Source organism: Prionailurus bengalensis, chromosome C1 (assembly GCF_016509475.1).
Source record: "Prionailurus bengalensis isolate Pbe53 chromosome C1, Fcat_Pben_1.1_paternal_pri, whole genome shotgun sequence".
Taxonomy (NCBI): domain Eukaryota; kingdom Metazoa; phylum Chordata; class Mammalia; order Carnivora; family Felidae; genus Prionailurus; species Prionailurus bengalensis.
In genome coordinates, this window is record NC_057345.1 from 127859329 (window position 1) to 127874701 (window position 15373).

The 15373-nt window shown below is 38.4% G+C and overlaps 1 protein-coding gene across 1 annotated transcript in view; it reads left to right on the forward strand.

The window, feature by feature from the left end:
• The first annotated feature begins 207 nt into the window (after positions 1 to 207).
• Positions 208 to 15373, forward strand: part of UBXN4 (UBX domain protein 4) — a 43435-nt gene continuing 28269 nt past the window's right edge. Inside the window, exons 1-5 of the mRNA XM_043573320.1 lie at positions 208 to 581; positions 9510 to 9612; positions 12890 to 12918; positions 13424 to 13542; positions 14142 to 14316. Coding sequence (XP_043429255.1) covers positions 500 to 581; positions 9510 to 9612; positions 12890 to 12918; positions 13424 to 13542; positions 14142 to 14316 — 508 coding nt within the window. The 5' untranslated portion in view covers positions 208 to 499. The remainder of the gene's footprint in view (positions 582 to 9509; positions 9613 to 12889; positions 12919 to 13423; positions 13543 to 14141; positions 14317 to 15373) is intronic.

Consider the following 15373-nt stretch of genomic DNA (forward strand, 5'->3'; position numbering starts at 1 on the left):
GACAGTGAGCACCACTTCTTCTCCTCCCCTTTCCCAGATTGGAAAAAGGCTCTCACTGCTGTCCCCTTTAGCCGTGCCCCGGAAACCACCGTTACATTTTCCAATTATGAAGAAAAACAAGCCTATGAAGACTACAATTCCCGTCATGCCTCTTGTAGGCGCCGTCAACGCGCCGTAGCGGTTAGTCATCTTTCCCACTTCCGGAATTGCAGGGTCTGAGGCCTAGCGGTCGCGCGCACGCACCTTTTTGCCAACAAGACAAGGCACTCGGGCCCTGTGCCGACGGCGACGTGTGGCGTCACGTGGCGCAGGGTGCGCCTGGTCCGCGCGCTTGCGTGCGTCCCAGGGGACCGCTGACGGGCTAGCGTGCCTGCGCGGAGGCGGGGGACAGAGCAGCTGGGGCTGCGGGGGCCGCGGGGCCAGACGAAAGAGAGGGCGGGGCCAGCTCCCGGACCGCGGCGACAACACACCGGACAAGCGCCTGGGCCCGAGGAGAGCGATGTTGTGGTTCCAGGGCGCCATTCCGGCCGCCATCGCGTCGGCCAAGAGGAGCGGAGCGGTCTTCGTGGTATTCGTGGCAGGTGAAGGGGGCGGGGGCCCGAGTTGTGGCCGGACACCCCACCGGCCTACCTCCAATCCTAGGGTTCCCCAGCCTTTCCTCCGTGCTCTCGACAGGCCCTGGCTGCCGTGCCTGTTTTCTCAGCGCCTCCCCCTTCCGTTTGGGGCACGCCGGGCCTGGCTAGGCCTCCAGCTCCTGCTTCTCCCGGCACCCCGGCCGGAGGCACCGTCCCCGCCTCGCCCCCAAAACGCGCTGAGCCCCGCCCACAGCTCTGCGCGGGTCCCTGCAGCCCACCCTCGCTGCGCCTCTCCCCGCGCGCCCTGACGAGTTGGCGCAGATAGACCCCAGCACCTCCCTCTCGGGCACCCTGGGACCCCTCTCTGTCACCTAGGACCCACTTCGGGATGCTTCAACGCTTGTGTAGTTCCTAAGTGTTCAGGTGGGAATAGAGAGACAGGCCTTTCGACAGGCATTTGGGTTCGTAATTAATTGTGGACTGTCAGGAAGAAAGCTGTGTCATCGGTAAGCAACAAAGAGAAGCCACCTGATGTTTTCGGTTACTGGCGGTCGTACGCTCCTGAGACGCAAACTTTTGAGCTTTACATAGGTTGGATTTTTTTTTTTTAATGATAATAGGGAGAGAGAGTCTAATGTGGAATATTTGGTTTGTTGCAAGTTGATTTTTTTTGTACCATTTGTTTAGAATAAGTAGATGTTCGGTGCTTGGTTCGTCTAATACCCACAGTTTCGAGAACGTGAGCTAACTCATTTATCATGTGTTACTCTGGGTTATTTTGCTCAGTATATTATTACTACCCTATTTTATTACAGAAATCTTCTAGATTTACAGTAAACCTATGCCTTTGTGGTTTTGCTGATTCTCATTACATGAACCAAGTTAGTGTTTGTGACCATTTGAACTATATTATTTTAACTATTTGTGTTTAATAACGGTATGCTCAAATTATTAACTTATGACTTGGAGAGACTAGATAATAGCTCTATCACTTTATGTAGCACAATAAAGAACAAAGGCTAAAATATGAATTTCACTTAACATTAAATTTGAAATTTATAATTCTTTTAAATTATGCCAGATTTTTAGCTTAGTGGTGTTAATTAGAAGAGTTTGAGTAGTTTAGATCCTCTTATGCAGTTTTAGAGTTTATAGTCCACATACATAAGTGCTGTGATACTGTAAGGAAAAAAAGTGGATTAAAAAGGAAAGAAGAATTAAATGATACTTAGCTGTGCTTATTAAGAGTACAGTAATAGTTTTGGGGTGCCTGGGTGGCTCAGTCACTTAAGCGTCAGCCTCTTGATTTTGGCCCAAGTGGTGATCTCAGGGTCGGTGGGATCCAGCCGCAAGTCAGGGTCTGTGCTGACAGCACGGGGATTCTGTCTGTCTGTCTGTCTGTCTGTCTGTCTCTCTCTCTCTCTCTCCTTCCCTCCCTCCCTCTCTCCCCCTCCCCCACTCATGCTCTTTTTCTCTCTGTCAAAATAAACTTGTTTTAAAAAGTGTACATTAATAGTTTTATGACATTTAAGTTGTGTTTTTCACATAAAATCTCGGTTGATTTTTGTGATAAGTAGAATAGGTTTTATTTTACCCATTTTATAGATGAGGAAATTTATGTCCACAGTGGTTAAGTGACATGGGTCACATAGCAGGGTCACAAAAAATATTTCTATCTTGTCCTGACAAATTTTTTTAGCAGCTTCAAAAAAAGTCTTATTTTTTTTTAAGTCTATTTATTTATTTTGAGAGAGGGAGCAGGGGAGGACCAGAGAGAGAAGGGGAAAGAGAGAATCGTAAGTGGGCTCCAACTTCCAAACCTCAGGATCATGACCTGAGCTGAAGTCGGTCCTTTAACCGACTGAGCCATCCCGGTGCCCCAAAAATCTTTTATTTCTTGAGAAAAACTGAACAACTGTACACTTCATGTATTATTGAAATTGGTGTCATAGTCAGGAAATTTAGGATTATGGTAGTCATTTTTTAAACAAAAAACACAATTGAAGATGTCTAAATGTTCCTAGGAGGCACTTTTGGGCTAATCAGTTAATTTGAAATAAATGCTAGATTTAATTAACAAACATATGGAAACAGTAGTGCTAATTATTACAATAGTAAAATAAAGTTAGAGATATTTGGGGCTTTGTGTGTAAATATACATTCTTCAGTTAACTTTTTACTGATGAGCATGTGTTACATACTTTTAGGATATCAACGACTCTGATGAATGTTTGTTGAATGTTTTCAGGAAGACCATTAGTCTGTCAAAGGAGTTTGTCCCTTGACCCATTCAAAATACTGTTGGCTTTTGTAGAGTTTTAGAAAGTTAATCTCCAACACTAGGCAGAATTAGTTTCACTCCAGGAATACATAGACAGGGGTCATGAAACTCCCAACACTTACGTGTTGCCTAGAGCTTTGTTCATAACATTGAAGGATATAACCAGAACTCATGATTTTCTTAGGTGGGAGACCTCAACAACAATAAACCAACTTAGTAGAAAATTAAAAAGATGTCTTTATGGCTGAAAGAAGTGGTCTTAAGGGTATACTTTGGTTCATGTAAACCCCTCAAGTGGGAAGCACTTTAAGCAAGTTCTTTATATTTAGTGAAGTTTTCATGGATGAATTAAAGAAAATTGTGGGATTGAGACTGGAGAGATAACTACCAGTTCAGACAAGAGCAAGTATTTTCAAAGTATTATGACTATGCAAATTGAAAGTAATAAAACTGAAAAAGATTTTGATTCTATTCTTGGGAAGGTAGAATATTCTGACAAGGATCCTGAAGCAAAGGTGTCAGTTCACAGAGTAGTGTTGCTAGTGGGCTAAAATTTTCATGATAGACACTATTTACTGCCTTTTTTGGTTAAAATAGACCACAAAAGCTTTTAGATTTTGACTAGTTGATGTTTTCTGGGTTGGAATTCCTGGCTGTACTAGGAAAACACACAATTGAAGATGTCTAAATGTTCCTAGGAGGCACTTTTGGGCTAATCAGTTAATTTGAAGTAAATGCTAGATTTAATTAACAAACATATGGAAACAGTAGTACTAATTATTACAATAGTAAGAGATCTCTTTGTTTCTGAGATTGTATTTTTTTTTTTTTTAGATTTTTTTATTTTTAAGTAATCTGTACACCCAGGTGGGACTTGAATTCACAACCTCAAGATCAAGAGCCACATGCTCTACCAACTGAGCCAGCCAGGCACCCTTGTATTGTTCTTTTCAAGTGCTTTTATTTTGGATACTGCTGAATACTACCATGGATACAGCGTTTTTTTGCTAAAATTTTAGGCTGATCTAACTCCATAGCATGGTTTATATACTTCTTAATAATAAGAAACTAAAGATACTGAAGTTGGCAATTAATAATTTTGCTCCGTAGAATTAATATAGTTCTTAGTGAGTTAAGTAATTCCATTCATCCTTACATCTCTGTTGGTCAAGCAGCTGTTGCTGCCACTAGGCTGAATTATGGACAGACATTGCTAGTGGGGATGTGATTTTTGGGACCCTACCTACATGGTACAACATAATGAAAAGTAGCAATCTCAGAAGTAGCAAGCAAATCTATACTTGTAGCTACCCACTTGACATCCCCACTTAGATGCCTCACAGGATTCTCAAGCTTAAAAGTATATTTACTGCCTGAACCTGTTTTTCTCCCCGCCCCAGTTTTCTACATTTTAGTAAATGACACCACTTTTACATCCAGGTGGATAAACCGAAGTGTGGAGTCACCTTTGACTCTCAACTCTTTAGTCTCCTGTCTGGCTTTCCCTTTTGTTCATGACATTCCCAGTCACACAGACCTTTTCCTACACATAAAATCCGGCTTAGTGAACTCTGCATGGCTTAATTTTTTCATCCTTTAGATCTTACCTTAAATGTTGCCCCAGAGAAGCCTTCCCTGACCAATCTAAAAGGGTCTTACTATTTTCTTTCCTAGATCTGTTCTTTTTTTAACAGTATTTATTACTATAATTATAATTGTTTACTAAACAAGTACTTTTTTTAATTTTAATTTTTTTAAGTTTATTTATTTTGAGAGAGAGACAGCATGAGTGGGGGAGGGGCAGAGAGAGAAGAAAACAGAATCTCAAGCAGGCTTCACACTGTCAACACAGAGCCTGATGCAAGGCTCGAACTCATGAAGCTGTAAGATCATGACCCGAGCCGAAACTGAGTGGGATGCTTAACCGACTCAGCCACCCAGGCGCGCCAACAAGTACATTTTTTGTACTGTTAGATTTTTAAGCTCCAGGGCAAACAATGTTTCCTTTGTTTCACATTTAGATTATAGCCAATGCCTAGGACAATAAGAATGGAATAAAATAGTGAACGTATGAAAGAATGAATGAAAAGGATCTCTCATGCCTCACAGCCTTCTCTAAGACATGTTTGTAGTAAGAATGTTGCCATATAGTTATTTTCTAGGTTGATAATTTTGTCATTTACTTGGAATTTTACATTTCCTCACCCCATAGTGTTTGAAGATGTGCTCTGAACGATGTCACTACAAATGATAATTTTCCCAGTTTGCTTCCTCAATATCTGGAAGACTGTTACTGGCATTCTTTTTGGTCCTAGTCTGTAGATGCATTTAGTCCCTGTTTACTTTTCCATGACCAGATTTCTCAAGCTCCTGTTCCTAGATCCCATTTCACATAGAATATACTCAAATGTGCAGCATTAGTCAATTATTGTAGGTATGCCAAGATACTTACTGTACCAGAAATTTAGCTGTTCCACAAAACACTTATTGAGGCCCTGCTGTATCCCAGGTACTTGACATATGCCAAGTTGTATTGTAGGTATTTGAATTATGTTAGTAAATAAAAGGAAAACAATCCTTGCCCTCTTGGAACCTGCATTCTAGTTGAGGGAAACAGACAGTAAACATAATAAGTAAAACACATAGTTTATCAGAAGGTGATAAGTATTACAGGGAAAAAGAGACCAGGAAATTAGGGAGCTTTGGGAATGTTTGAAGGCTGTCATTTTATTTAATTTATTATTAATATTTTATTTATTTTTTAAAAAAATTTTTAACGTTTTATTTATTTTTGAGACAGAGAGAGACAGAGCATGAACAGGGGAGGGTCAGAGAGAGGGCGACACAATCTGAAACAGGCTGCAGGCTCTGAGCTGTCAGCACAGAGCCCGACGCGGGGCTCGAACTCATGGACCGCGCGCGAGATCATGATCTGAGCCGAAGTCGGCTGCTTAACCGACTAAGCCACCAGGCGCCCCATTATTATTATTTTAAAGTAAACTCTAGGCCCAGTGTGGGGCTTGAACTCATGACCCTGGGATCAAGAGTTGCACGCTCTATTGACTGAGCCAACCAGGAGCCCATAAAAGCTGTCATGTTTTGTTTTGTTTTGTTTTGTTTTTTTAAAGTAGGCTCTATGCCCAATGTGGGGCTTGAACTCATGACCGTGAGATCAAGAGTCATGTGCTCCACCAGCTAAACCAGTCAGGCACCCCTAAAAGCTGTCCCTTTATTATTTTGTACTTTATTTTATTTTATTTTATTTTACTTTATTTTTTTAATGTTTATTTTTTTTATTTTTATTTTTTCAACGTTTATTTATTTTTTTGGGACAGAGAGAGACAGAGCATGAACAGGGGAGGGGCAGAGAGAGGGAGACACAGAATCTGAAACAGGCTCCAGGCTCTGAGCCATCAGCCCAGAGCCCGACGCGGGGCACGAACTCAGGGACCGCGAGATCGTGACCCGGCTGAAGTCGGACGCTCAACCGACTGCGCCACCCAGGCGCCCCTAATGTTTATTTTTGAGAGAGAGAGAGAGAGACAGAGCACGAGCAGGGGAGGGGCAGAGAGAGGAAGACACAGAATCTGAAGCAGACTCCAGGCTCTGAGCTGTCAGCACAGAGCCCGACACGGGGCTTGAACTTACGAACCGCGAGATCATGACCTGGGCTGAAGTCAGACATTTTACTGACTGAGCCACCCAGGGGCCCCTATTATTTTTTATTTAAAAATTTTTTAAATTTATTTTGAGAGAGAGCATGAGCTGGGGAGGGGCAGAGAGCGAGAGGGAGAGAGAGAATCCCAAGCAGGCTTAACTCTCAGTGCAGAGCTGGACACAGGGCTCCATCTCACGACCAAAAGGTCATGACCTGAGCCAGTATCAAGAGTTGGACACTTAACCATATGAGGCATCCAGATACCCTAAGGCTGTCATTTTAAAGTATGAGTAGGGAAAGCTTTATTGAGAAGATAATATTTGAACAGAGACTTAAGAGGGTTGAGCATTAACCATGTAAATATCTGAGAGAAGAACATTCTAGGCAGAGGAAACAACTAGTACAAAGACCTTAGAGTGTTTTTTATATTAGCAGAATAGGAAGAAACTGAAGACAAATGAGGTCACAGAGGTAACTGGAGGCATGAGGCCATTTGCAGGGACTTTGGCTTTTTTACTTGGAGGGAAATTGGGAGCATTATAGGATTTTGAACAGAGGATTGATATGATCTGAAATTTTTAACAAAAGTTTCTGTGTTAAGAATAGACTGAGCAGCTTTGCCACATCTACTGCAGTCAGCAGACTGTCGACATTCCAGAAAATGTCGGCATCCACTCTGAAAGGATGCACAGTTATTGTGAAAGGCCCCAGAGGAACCCTGCGAAGGGACTTCAGTCACATCAGTGTAGAACTCTGTCTCTTTGGAAAGAAAAAGAAGAGGGTCCATGTTGACAAATGGTGGGGAAATAGAAAAAATCTGGCTACTGTTTGCGCTCTCTGTAGTCATTTACAGAACATGGTTAGGGGGACGGGAGTGGGGTGCCTGGCTGGCTCAGGTGGTAGAGCAGGTGACTGTTGACCTGGGGTCGTAAGTTCAAGCCCCGTGTTGGGCATAGAAATTACTTCAAAAAGAAAAAAAAAAAAAACAACATGATGAAGGAGGCTACATTGGGCTTCTGTTTCCAGTTCTGTATATGCTCACTTCCCCATCAATGTTGTTTTTCAGGAGAATTGTTCTCTTTTTGAAATCTATAATTTCTTGGGTGAAAAATAAATCTGTAGGATTTGGCTGAGGCTGGCATTGCTTGTTCAGTATCTCAGGTTCAGAAAGGTGAGTTAATTCTCAAAGGAAATGACATTGAACTTGTATCAAACTAGCTGCTTTGATTCAGCAAGTCACAACAGTTAAAAAACAAGGATATCAGAAAATTTTTGGAGGTTATCTACATTTATGAAAAAGGAACAGTTCAGGCTGATGAATAAGATCTCAGTTGTCCAGCTATAGAAACAGAAAGATGCCAGATGATTTTCCAGGCTTATTTGTGATATTTTAAAGGTGCAGTAAAGGTTGTATTGATTTTTGGGGGGAAAAAAAGGAATAGATTGAACAGGGAGATCAGTTTGGAGGCTGTTGTAATCATCTAGGTGATATCTATAGCTTAAATCAGGGTGGTAGCAGTGAAAGTGGAAAGAAATAGTTACATTCTGGATATATTTTGGAGATAGAGTCAACTGAAGTCAAGGATAAGTAAAATTTTGGGCCTAAAAACTGAAGGGATGGAGATACCTTAAATAGTTAACCGACATGAGGAATGCTCAGGGTGGATTAAATTGGGGAAAGGCTGCACTTGGGAAGAAAACAGCTTACAGAAGAATAGATAGAGAATTACCTCATTTTTGTAAAACAACAAAAAAAAATGTGGCCTGGGAACTTTTTAAATCTGTAAGTTGGCAGAGGTTGTTCACCTGAAAGTGCTTGAGAAAGCACTTTGCTTAATCTCGGAAAGATTTCATCTGACTTAGGTAAGTTTTCCTCTGCCCACCACTAAGTGGTTATGTCAAAATCTAGATATTACAAGTCTAAAATGGAAGCAGCCGCTTGACAGGTATAACATAAAACATTTTGTCACTGAAGTGTGACGTACGGTATATTAAGTAAGATTAAGTGAGCAGCTCAGTGCATTTTTACTATTAAAACACTTCTAACTCTCATCCAGATAAGATGTATTTCCAGCACCCCCAGAAGGCTCCTTCATGCTCTTTCCCAGTCAGTAGCACCGCCATCCAGGTAGCCACTGTGCTGAATTCTGTCACTATAGATTAGTTTTGGGTCAGCATAACTTTTATAATTACCATACCTAAAATAAAAGGCAAGTCCCAAACCACAAATAGAATTGCATCAGCATCTATCTACCTTGGGGAAATTCTGGAGAGTAATGCTGTGCTGTTGGGGGACATTGAACTTGACAGAAAAGTCCTCCATGAAGGAAGAGTGTTGTGCTTTTATTTTCTAAAATCACATGTATGGGGGCGCCTGGGTGGCTCAGTTGTTAAAGTGTCTAACTCTTGATTTTGGCTCAGGTCATGATCCCAGGGTCATGGGATCAAGAGCCCTGTGTAGGGGTCCATGCTGAGTGTCAAGCCTGCTTAAGATTCATTTTCTCTCTCTCTCTCCCTCCCTCTCCCTTTCTCCCTTTCTCCCTCCCTCCCTCCCCTTCCCTCTACCCCTCTCCTGCCCCTCACCAATGCATACACACTCTTTGTCTCTCTCAAAAAAAAAAAAAAAATTACATGTACAAAAGGCAAAATAGCCCCTGTACGTTTCTATTATGACTTCCAATTATAGTGATACTATGTGCATCATACTTTGAATGTCTTCTTTTAGAAAATACAGTACTTTGTAAAATCTAGATAGTGTCATTCTTTTTCATTATGTTTTATTACTTTTTTTTTCTTAGCAGCCTGAGCTGTTTTTCATTACTTTTATAATGTTAGCAATGCCATAGTCATGCTCTTCATTTTATGGGAAAGTTTTTGTTCTTAAATTTGATAGAAAATAGTATTTGTGCAATTATATTTTATTTGAAATTCCACATTCTGGGGGAAAAGAATCAGCTGATACTGGCCTTATAAATATCCTTGAAATGTGTTACAGGTGATGATGAGCAGTCAACACAGATGGCTGCAAGTTGGGAAGATGAGAAAGTAACAGAAGCATCTTCGGACAGTTTTGTTGCTATTAAAATCGATACCAAAAGGTTTGCTTATGTGTTAATTTTTTTAAGTATTATAACCGTTGTCTTTTGTTGTGATTTGTGGTGATACTCTTAGACTATAAGAATGTTGATTTTTCTCTAAGGCGTATTGGGACCTTAAATTCTGATTGCCGTTTTCCAAATACATCATGTATCTTACTGAAAAACTCTGAAGTTCTGGTTTACCAAGCAGCTATGTGACATGCACCAGGAATGCGTAAGAACATGGAAGTAACCGTAAATTATATATTGATTATTTCTGAACGGTTGACCACTCTTTTGGATCCTGTTTTTGGGAATAAAGCTGTTTAATTCAATAGGAATAGTACTTTTTTTTTAATATGAAATTTATTGTCAAATTGGTTTCCATACAACACCCAGTGCTCATCCCAACAGGTGCCTTCCTGAATGCCCATCACCCACCCTCCCCTCCCTCCCACCCCCCATCAACCCTCAGTTTATTCTCAGTTTTTAAGAGTCTCTTATAGTTTTCCTCCCTCCCTCTCCTTTTTTTTTTCCCTTCCCCTCCGCCATGGTCTTCTGTTAAGTTTCTCAGGATCCACATAAGAGTGAAAACATGTGGTATGTGTCTTTCTCTGTATGACTTATTTCACTTAGCATAACACTCTCCATTTCCATCCACATTGCTACAAAAATGCCATGTTTCATTTTTTCTCATTGCCACGTAGTATTCCATTGTATATATAAACCACAGCTTCTTTATCCATTTATCAGTTGATGGACATTTAGGCTCCTTCCATAATTTGGCTATTGTTGAAAGTAAACATTGGGGTACAAGTGCCCCTATGCATCAACACTCCTATATCCCACGGGTAAATTCCTAGCAGTGCTATTGCTGGGTCATAGGGTAGATCTATTTTTAATTTTTTGAGGAACCTCCACACTGTTTTCCAGAGTGGGTGCACCAATTTGCATAGGAGTAAGTACTTTTTAGGTCCTTCAGAGTCCTAGTACCCACAAGTATTTTTTGTTAATCCATTCCATCTCCTCCCTTTAAAAATGTTTTGTAGAAAATTTCAGACATACAAAAGTAAGTGAGTAGTGCAGTGAAGTCCCACATACTTGTCAACTACTTTGGTGATTAACTTATAGTCAGTCTTGTTTCAGTCACCCGTTACCACTCATCCCATATAATTTTGAAGCAAATCTCAGTCATCACATCACTTCATCTATATTTTAGTGTGTCTTTAAAAAATAAGTTTTTTAACATGAATTAACATAAATTTAGCATGCGAAAAACTAAATATTTTAACATAACTGTAATACTTCAAAGCAAATAAGTGATAGTTTCTTAATAGCAAATATCCAGCTATTTTTCACATTTTCACTTGTCTCATCTATGCCATAGTTGTATTCTTAATTTATTACAGTTTGTTTGGTTCAGGATCTATCAAGGTCCACACATTGTGATGTGTTGATCTTTTTCAAGGCTCTCCCCCGCACGCCACCCCCCCCCTTCTCTGTATGTTTTTTCTTTGCAATTTAGTTTTTGGAGAAACAGGTCGTTCGTTCTTTAGTTTCCTGCCATGTGGATTATTGTTGACTGCATCCCTGTTAGTCTCATGTAGTTCATTTCTCTGTCCTCTGTTGCTTGTAAATCAACAGTTGGATTCAAGTTAGATTTTTTTTTCCATCAAGACTACTTCATAAATGGTGGTATGTCTTCCGTTCTTCCATTATGAAAGCACATAATGACCTCTTGTCTTACTTTATGATGTTAGCAGTAGGCATCAATGATCAGCGCCTAGAAACATTAATTTGTTAGCAACTACAAAGTGGTATTCCTTTCATTTTGATATTGATAATATCAGAATGAATGATGTTTGAAAATTATTGCCAAGATTAAAATATTTGGAAATTTACCTGTAAGTTTGCAAATTTTTTAGTAAAAATTTTCCAATATTAAAAATTTCATGAAACAAATCATAGTGGTTTGCCTCAGAGCAGCAGTTATTCAACTATATATTTATTGAGCTATATAATACTTTAAAAAAAAGAATCTTACCATTTTAATGTATATCCTGTCATTTATGTTTTCCATTATCTTCCAGTAGCACCAGAAATAGTAGGAGGAATGTAGGGGTATTGGAAATGTGGAAGAAATGAGAAAATCAGAATTCTTGAGGTTATATACAGACTGATGTATCTGGTATTTTTAAAAACAAAAAAAAATTTTTTTTTAAACAAATTTCTAAAAGTAGATGCAGGGATACCTGTGTATAGTGATGGTTGATTTTTGTTTCATTATAGACTGCCTGCTGATAGAATCTAATGTGTCTTTTAAATTATGAATAGTAAATTTTATGTATTGTACAATAATAATGAAATTAATGTTGTAGTAACATTTTAGTGTCTATGAGTTTATGGAGATAAGCCTGCATTGAAAATAGATTGGTAGGAAATACATCAAAATTTACATTGGCTATTTCTGAGAAGGTAGGACTTGGTAATTTTTTTCTTTATACTTTTTTATTATATTTTCAGATGTTTTTGTGGTAATCATGCTTTATATTCAGAAAATGGGTGTAAATTTTTGGAAAGATTAATTTGATTCTTGGTATTATTCATTTGCATTGATCAGTATTAATTTGATTCTTGGTATTATTCATTTGCATTGATCAGTATCTCTTACTTGTATCATAACGTAAAGACTCTCCTGTCCCTGTCCCTAACCACCCAGTTTCCTTCTCTGGAGTAACCAAATCAAGAATATGTATTTTCCTCCCCTTTTTAAATTCTTGTTTATTTACTTTTTTTTTTTTTTTTTTTTACAAAAGTGGTAGCATTTTGACATACTTTTTTGTACCTTTTTAATGATTGCATAATTAGTTTTTACTGGTAGATATTTAGGTTGTTTTGAATCCTTTATTTTTACAAAGTATTATATTATCATTTGCAGAAGTAAATCATAAGCATTAATATCTTTTGTTACAAGGCAAGATGCTGTATTCAGAAACACTTGCTGCTGAGAAAGCAACATGGCAGATACCAGCTTGATTTTTAGCCATCAGATCCAGCCACCAGTTTGTGTGTTGCAAGAATAAGTGGCTCTTTAATCTGAAAATTATAAAACATACCGGGAAAGGTCTGTAAGACAAGAATTGCAGTTTTCTCCTTCCAGCTGATGACTATGAAAGGAACTAGTAGTTTCAGAGAAATACTTTTAATTGGTAGAGTAAATTTCTGTAAAAACAACTGGATATTTGGGGGGAAATATTTGAATGCATCTAGTGATTTTCTGTTTGATTTTGTTTTACAGTGAAGCCTGCTTACAATTTTCACAAATCTGTATCCTTTCAATGAAGAATTGGTTTGATAAATATTTTGCTTGAGGATTTACCTTTCTTTTGGTTAATTCACGACATTTAGAAATTACTCATTTCTATTTAGGATCTCATGCATTCTTGCTTTGAGGAACTTTATACTACTAAGTGTCCTTTGAGATAATACGTTGTAGCAAATGGGATTATAGGGAGTCTTATTGTCAATATCTGGAAAGCAATATGGAGCAGTTTGGTCGGAATGTTAGAAATAATTGTCAAGAGGCAAGATGTAAAATTTACAATAGATGGAATGTAATGGATGTTTCAGATAGGCAGTACAGATAAATCATAAATCAGTTTACTTATCACATGCATGACAAGCATAGTGATACTGTAGTTGAAATTATTTGGTAAACATGTTAGCTGATTACACGGTGAAATTCACAAAGATTTGCTTTGTTATCAGTAGCATTTCATAAAATTATCCCCTTGTTTTTTCACGAATCATTAGACTTAATTAAATTGTACAGATCCTGTAGTGTGTGTTCCATCCAGTTTCTTTATTGGAGACAGTGGAATTCCCTTGGAAGTAATAGCAGGAAGTGTTTCTGCAGATGAACTTGTTACCAGAATTCACAAAGTCCGGCAGGTGAGAAGGAAGAGAATTTATTTATATAAACATGGGAAAATGATATGTCAGAAATTTGACATTAGAATATTTTTGGAGTTGCTCTGTATATTCAGGAACCTGCTATGCCATTAAACTTGAAAGGTAGAAAATACTGCTTTCCTGGATTGGTTTGAAAATAGCATTGTGAAGTTATAGGTACCTATGCCTAATGAGTGACTTCTTACTCTCCCTTCTCTTTACACTATTACTTTGGTGCAAAAGAGAGATTGAACATTAAGGTCCCAAACTGTACTGCTTGACACATTTTAAGGAACTGAGTCAATTTGGGCAAATGGCTAATATAGCTTGAAAGTTTTTTCCTTCAGTTCTAATTGGAAGAAAAATCAACAGTGTTTAAAAACCTTTTTATGCTCTTCTCACATTGTAGTTGAATTCCACAGTGTGATCAGTGTGATTATGCCATGTTTAGGATTATACAATCTGGATCCATCTACTTAGAAAATTTAGTACTTTTCCCTCCTATAGAGACAGTTGACTTACTCATATTTTGGTCTAATCTGCCTTGGTAAATTTAGATTCTTATCTGTTCATTAAATTACAATGTGGTTTCTCCCTAGATGCACTCATTAAAAGGTGAAACATCAGTGGCAAATGGCAGCCCGTCAGAAAGTTCAGTCTCTACTCCATCCACATCATTGGAACCTAACAACACTTCTGAAAACTCTCAGTCCAGAAATGTAGAGCCTTGTGAGATACCACCCACTTCTGATACAAAGTCAGATTCTGCAACAGGTAATTTTTAGTGTACCCTTTTGGGTACAGTAGAAGTATTCCTTCACTTCATTTTAAAGGCCTGGAATTAATATCCTTAAAAATAAAAATACTGTGTTTCTTCCCTGTCACATTCATTTAACTTAAAATTTAAAGATTATCTTAAATATAGGTATTGGTCATATAGTGGCATTTTTTTTTTTTTTTTTACTTTTTTCTGTCCCTGTGTTCTTAGCAGTTTTACACATAACTTTCCAGCTAGAGTATTTTGAAAGGTTCAAATGAACTGATGTATTTGGAATTGTTTTTATAACCTATAAGATATGTATACATTTAAAGAATAGTATTTGCATTTTAGAATTAGAATTAAAAGATCATTGTAAAATAGAGCTTGTGGAAATAAGAGATGTGACTACAGTGGGGTTGATAGAGGCAAAAGAGAAATTTTATACTATATAATGGGGATTGTGTTCAGAGTTGTTTGGTGTAATATAGCTTGTATTAGACAGCATAGCGTTAGATAAATCAAGAAGTTAACAGATTAGTATCCTAAGAGATGATCCTACTCTAGCATCCCAAATAGCCTCTATTTGATATTTAATGTCAGGAAGCTCATTTCCTTGCAAGGAAGCTTATTGTCAAAGCCCTGGTTTTTAGAAAAATTCTTCTTCATATTGAGATGAAATTTGATGCCCTGTAATTTCTCATTAACTTTAGTGCGACTTATGACATTAAACATTAACAGGTTTTGAATATTTGAAGAAGAGCTACCAGGTTCTCTATCAGTAGCCACATTTTGAGGTTTTACATCTATAGATCACGCAAATTCTGGATGCCTACAGAACTAGGGGACACTATTGTGAATGTAGCCTGGTTAGCTCTACAGTAGGATACTTACCTTTACATTTACCTGGATATTTATCATTGCCAAATTCTTCATTCCTTTTTGAATATGTTTTGCTCTGGTATCATTTTCTTTCAGCCTAAAAATTTTCCCTTAGCATTTCCTGTTTTACAGGTCTTTTGGCAAAATACTTCTCTTCCTCTCTGAAAAATGAAAGTGTCTGCTTTATCTTCA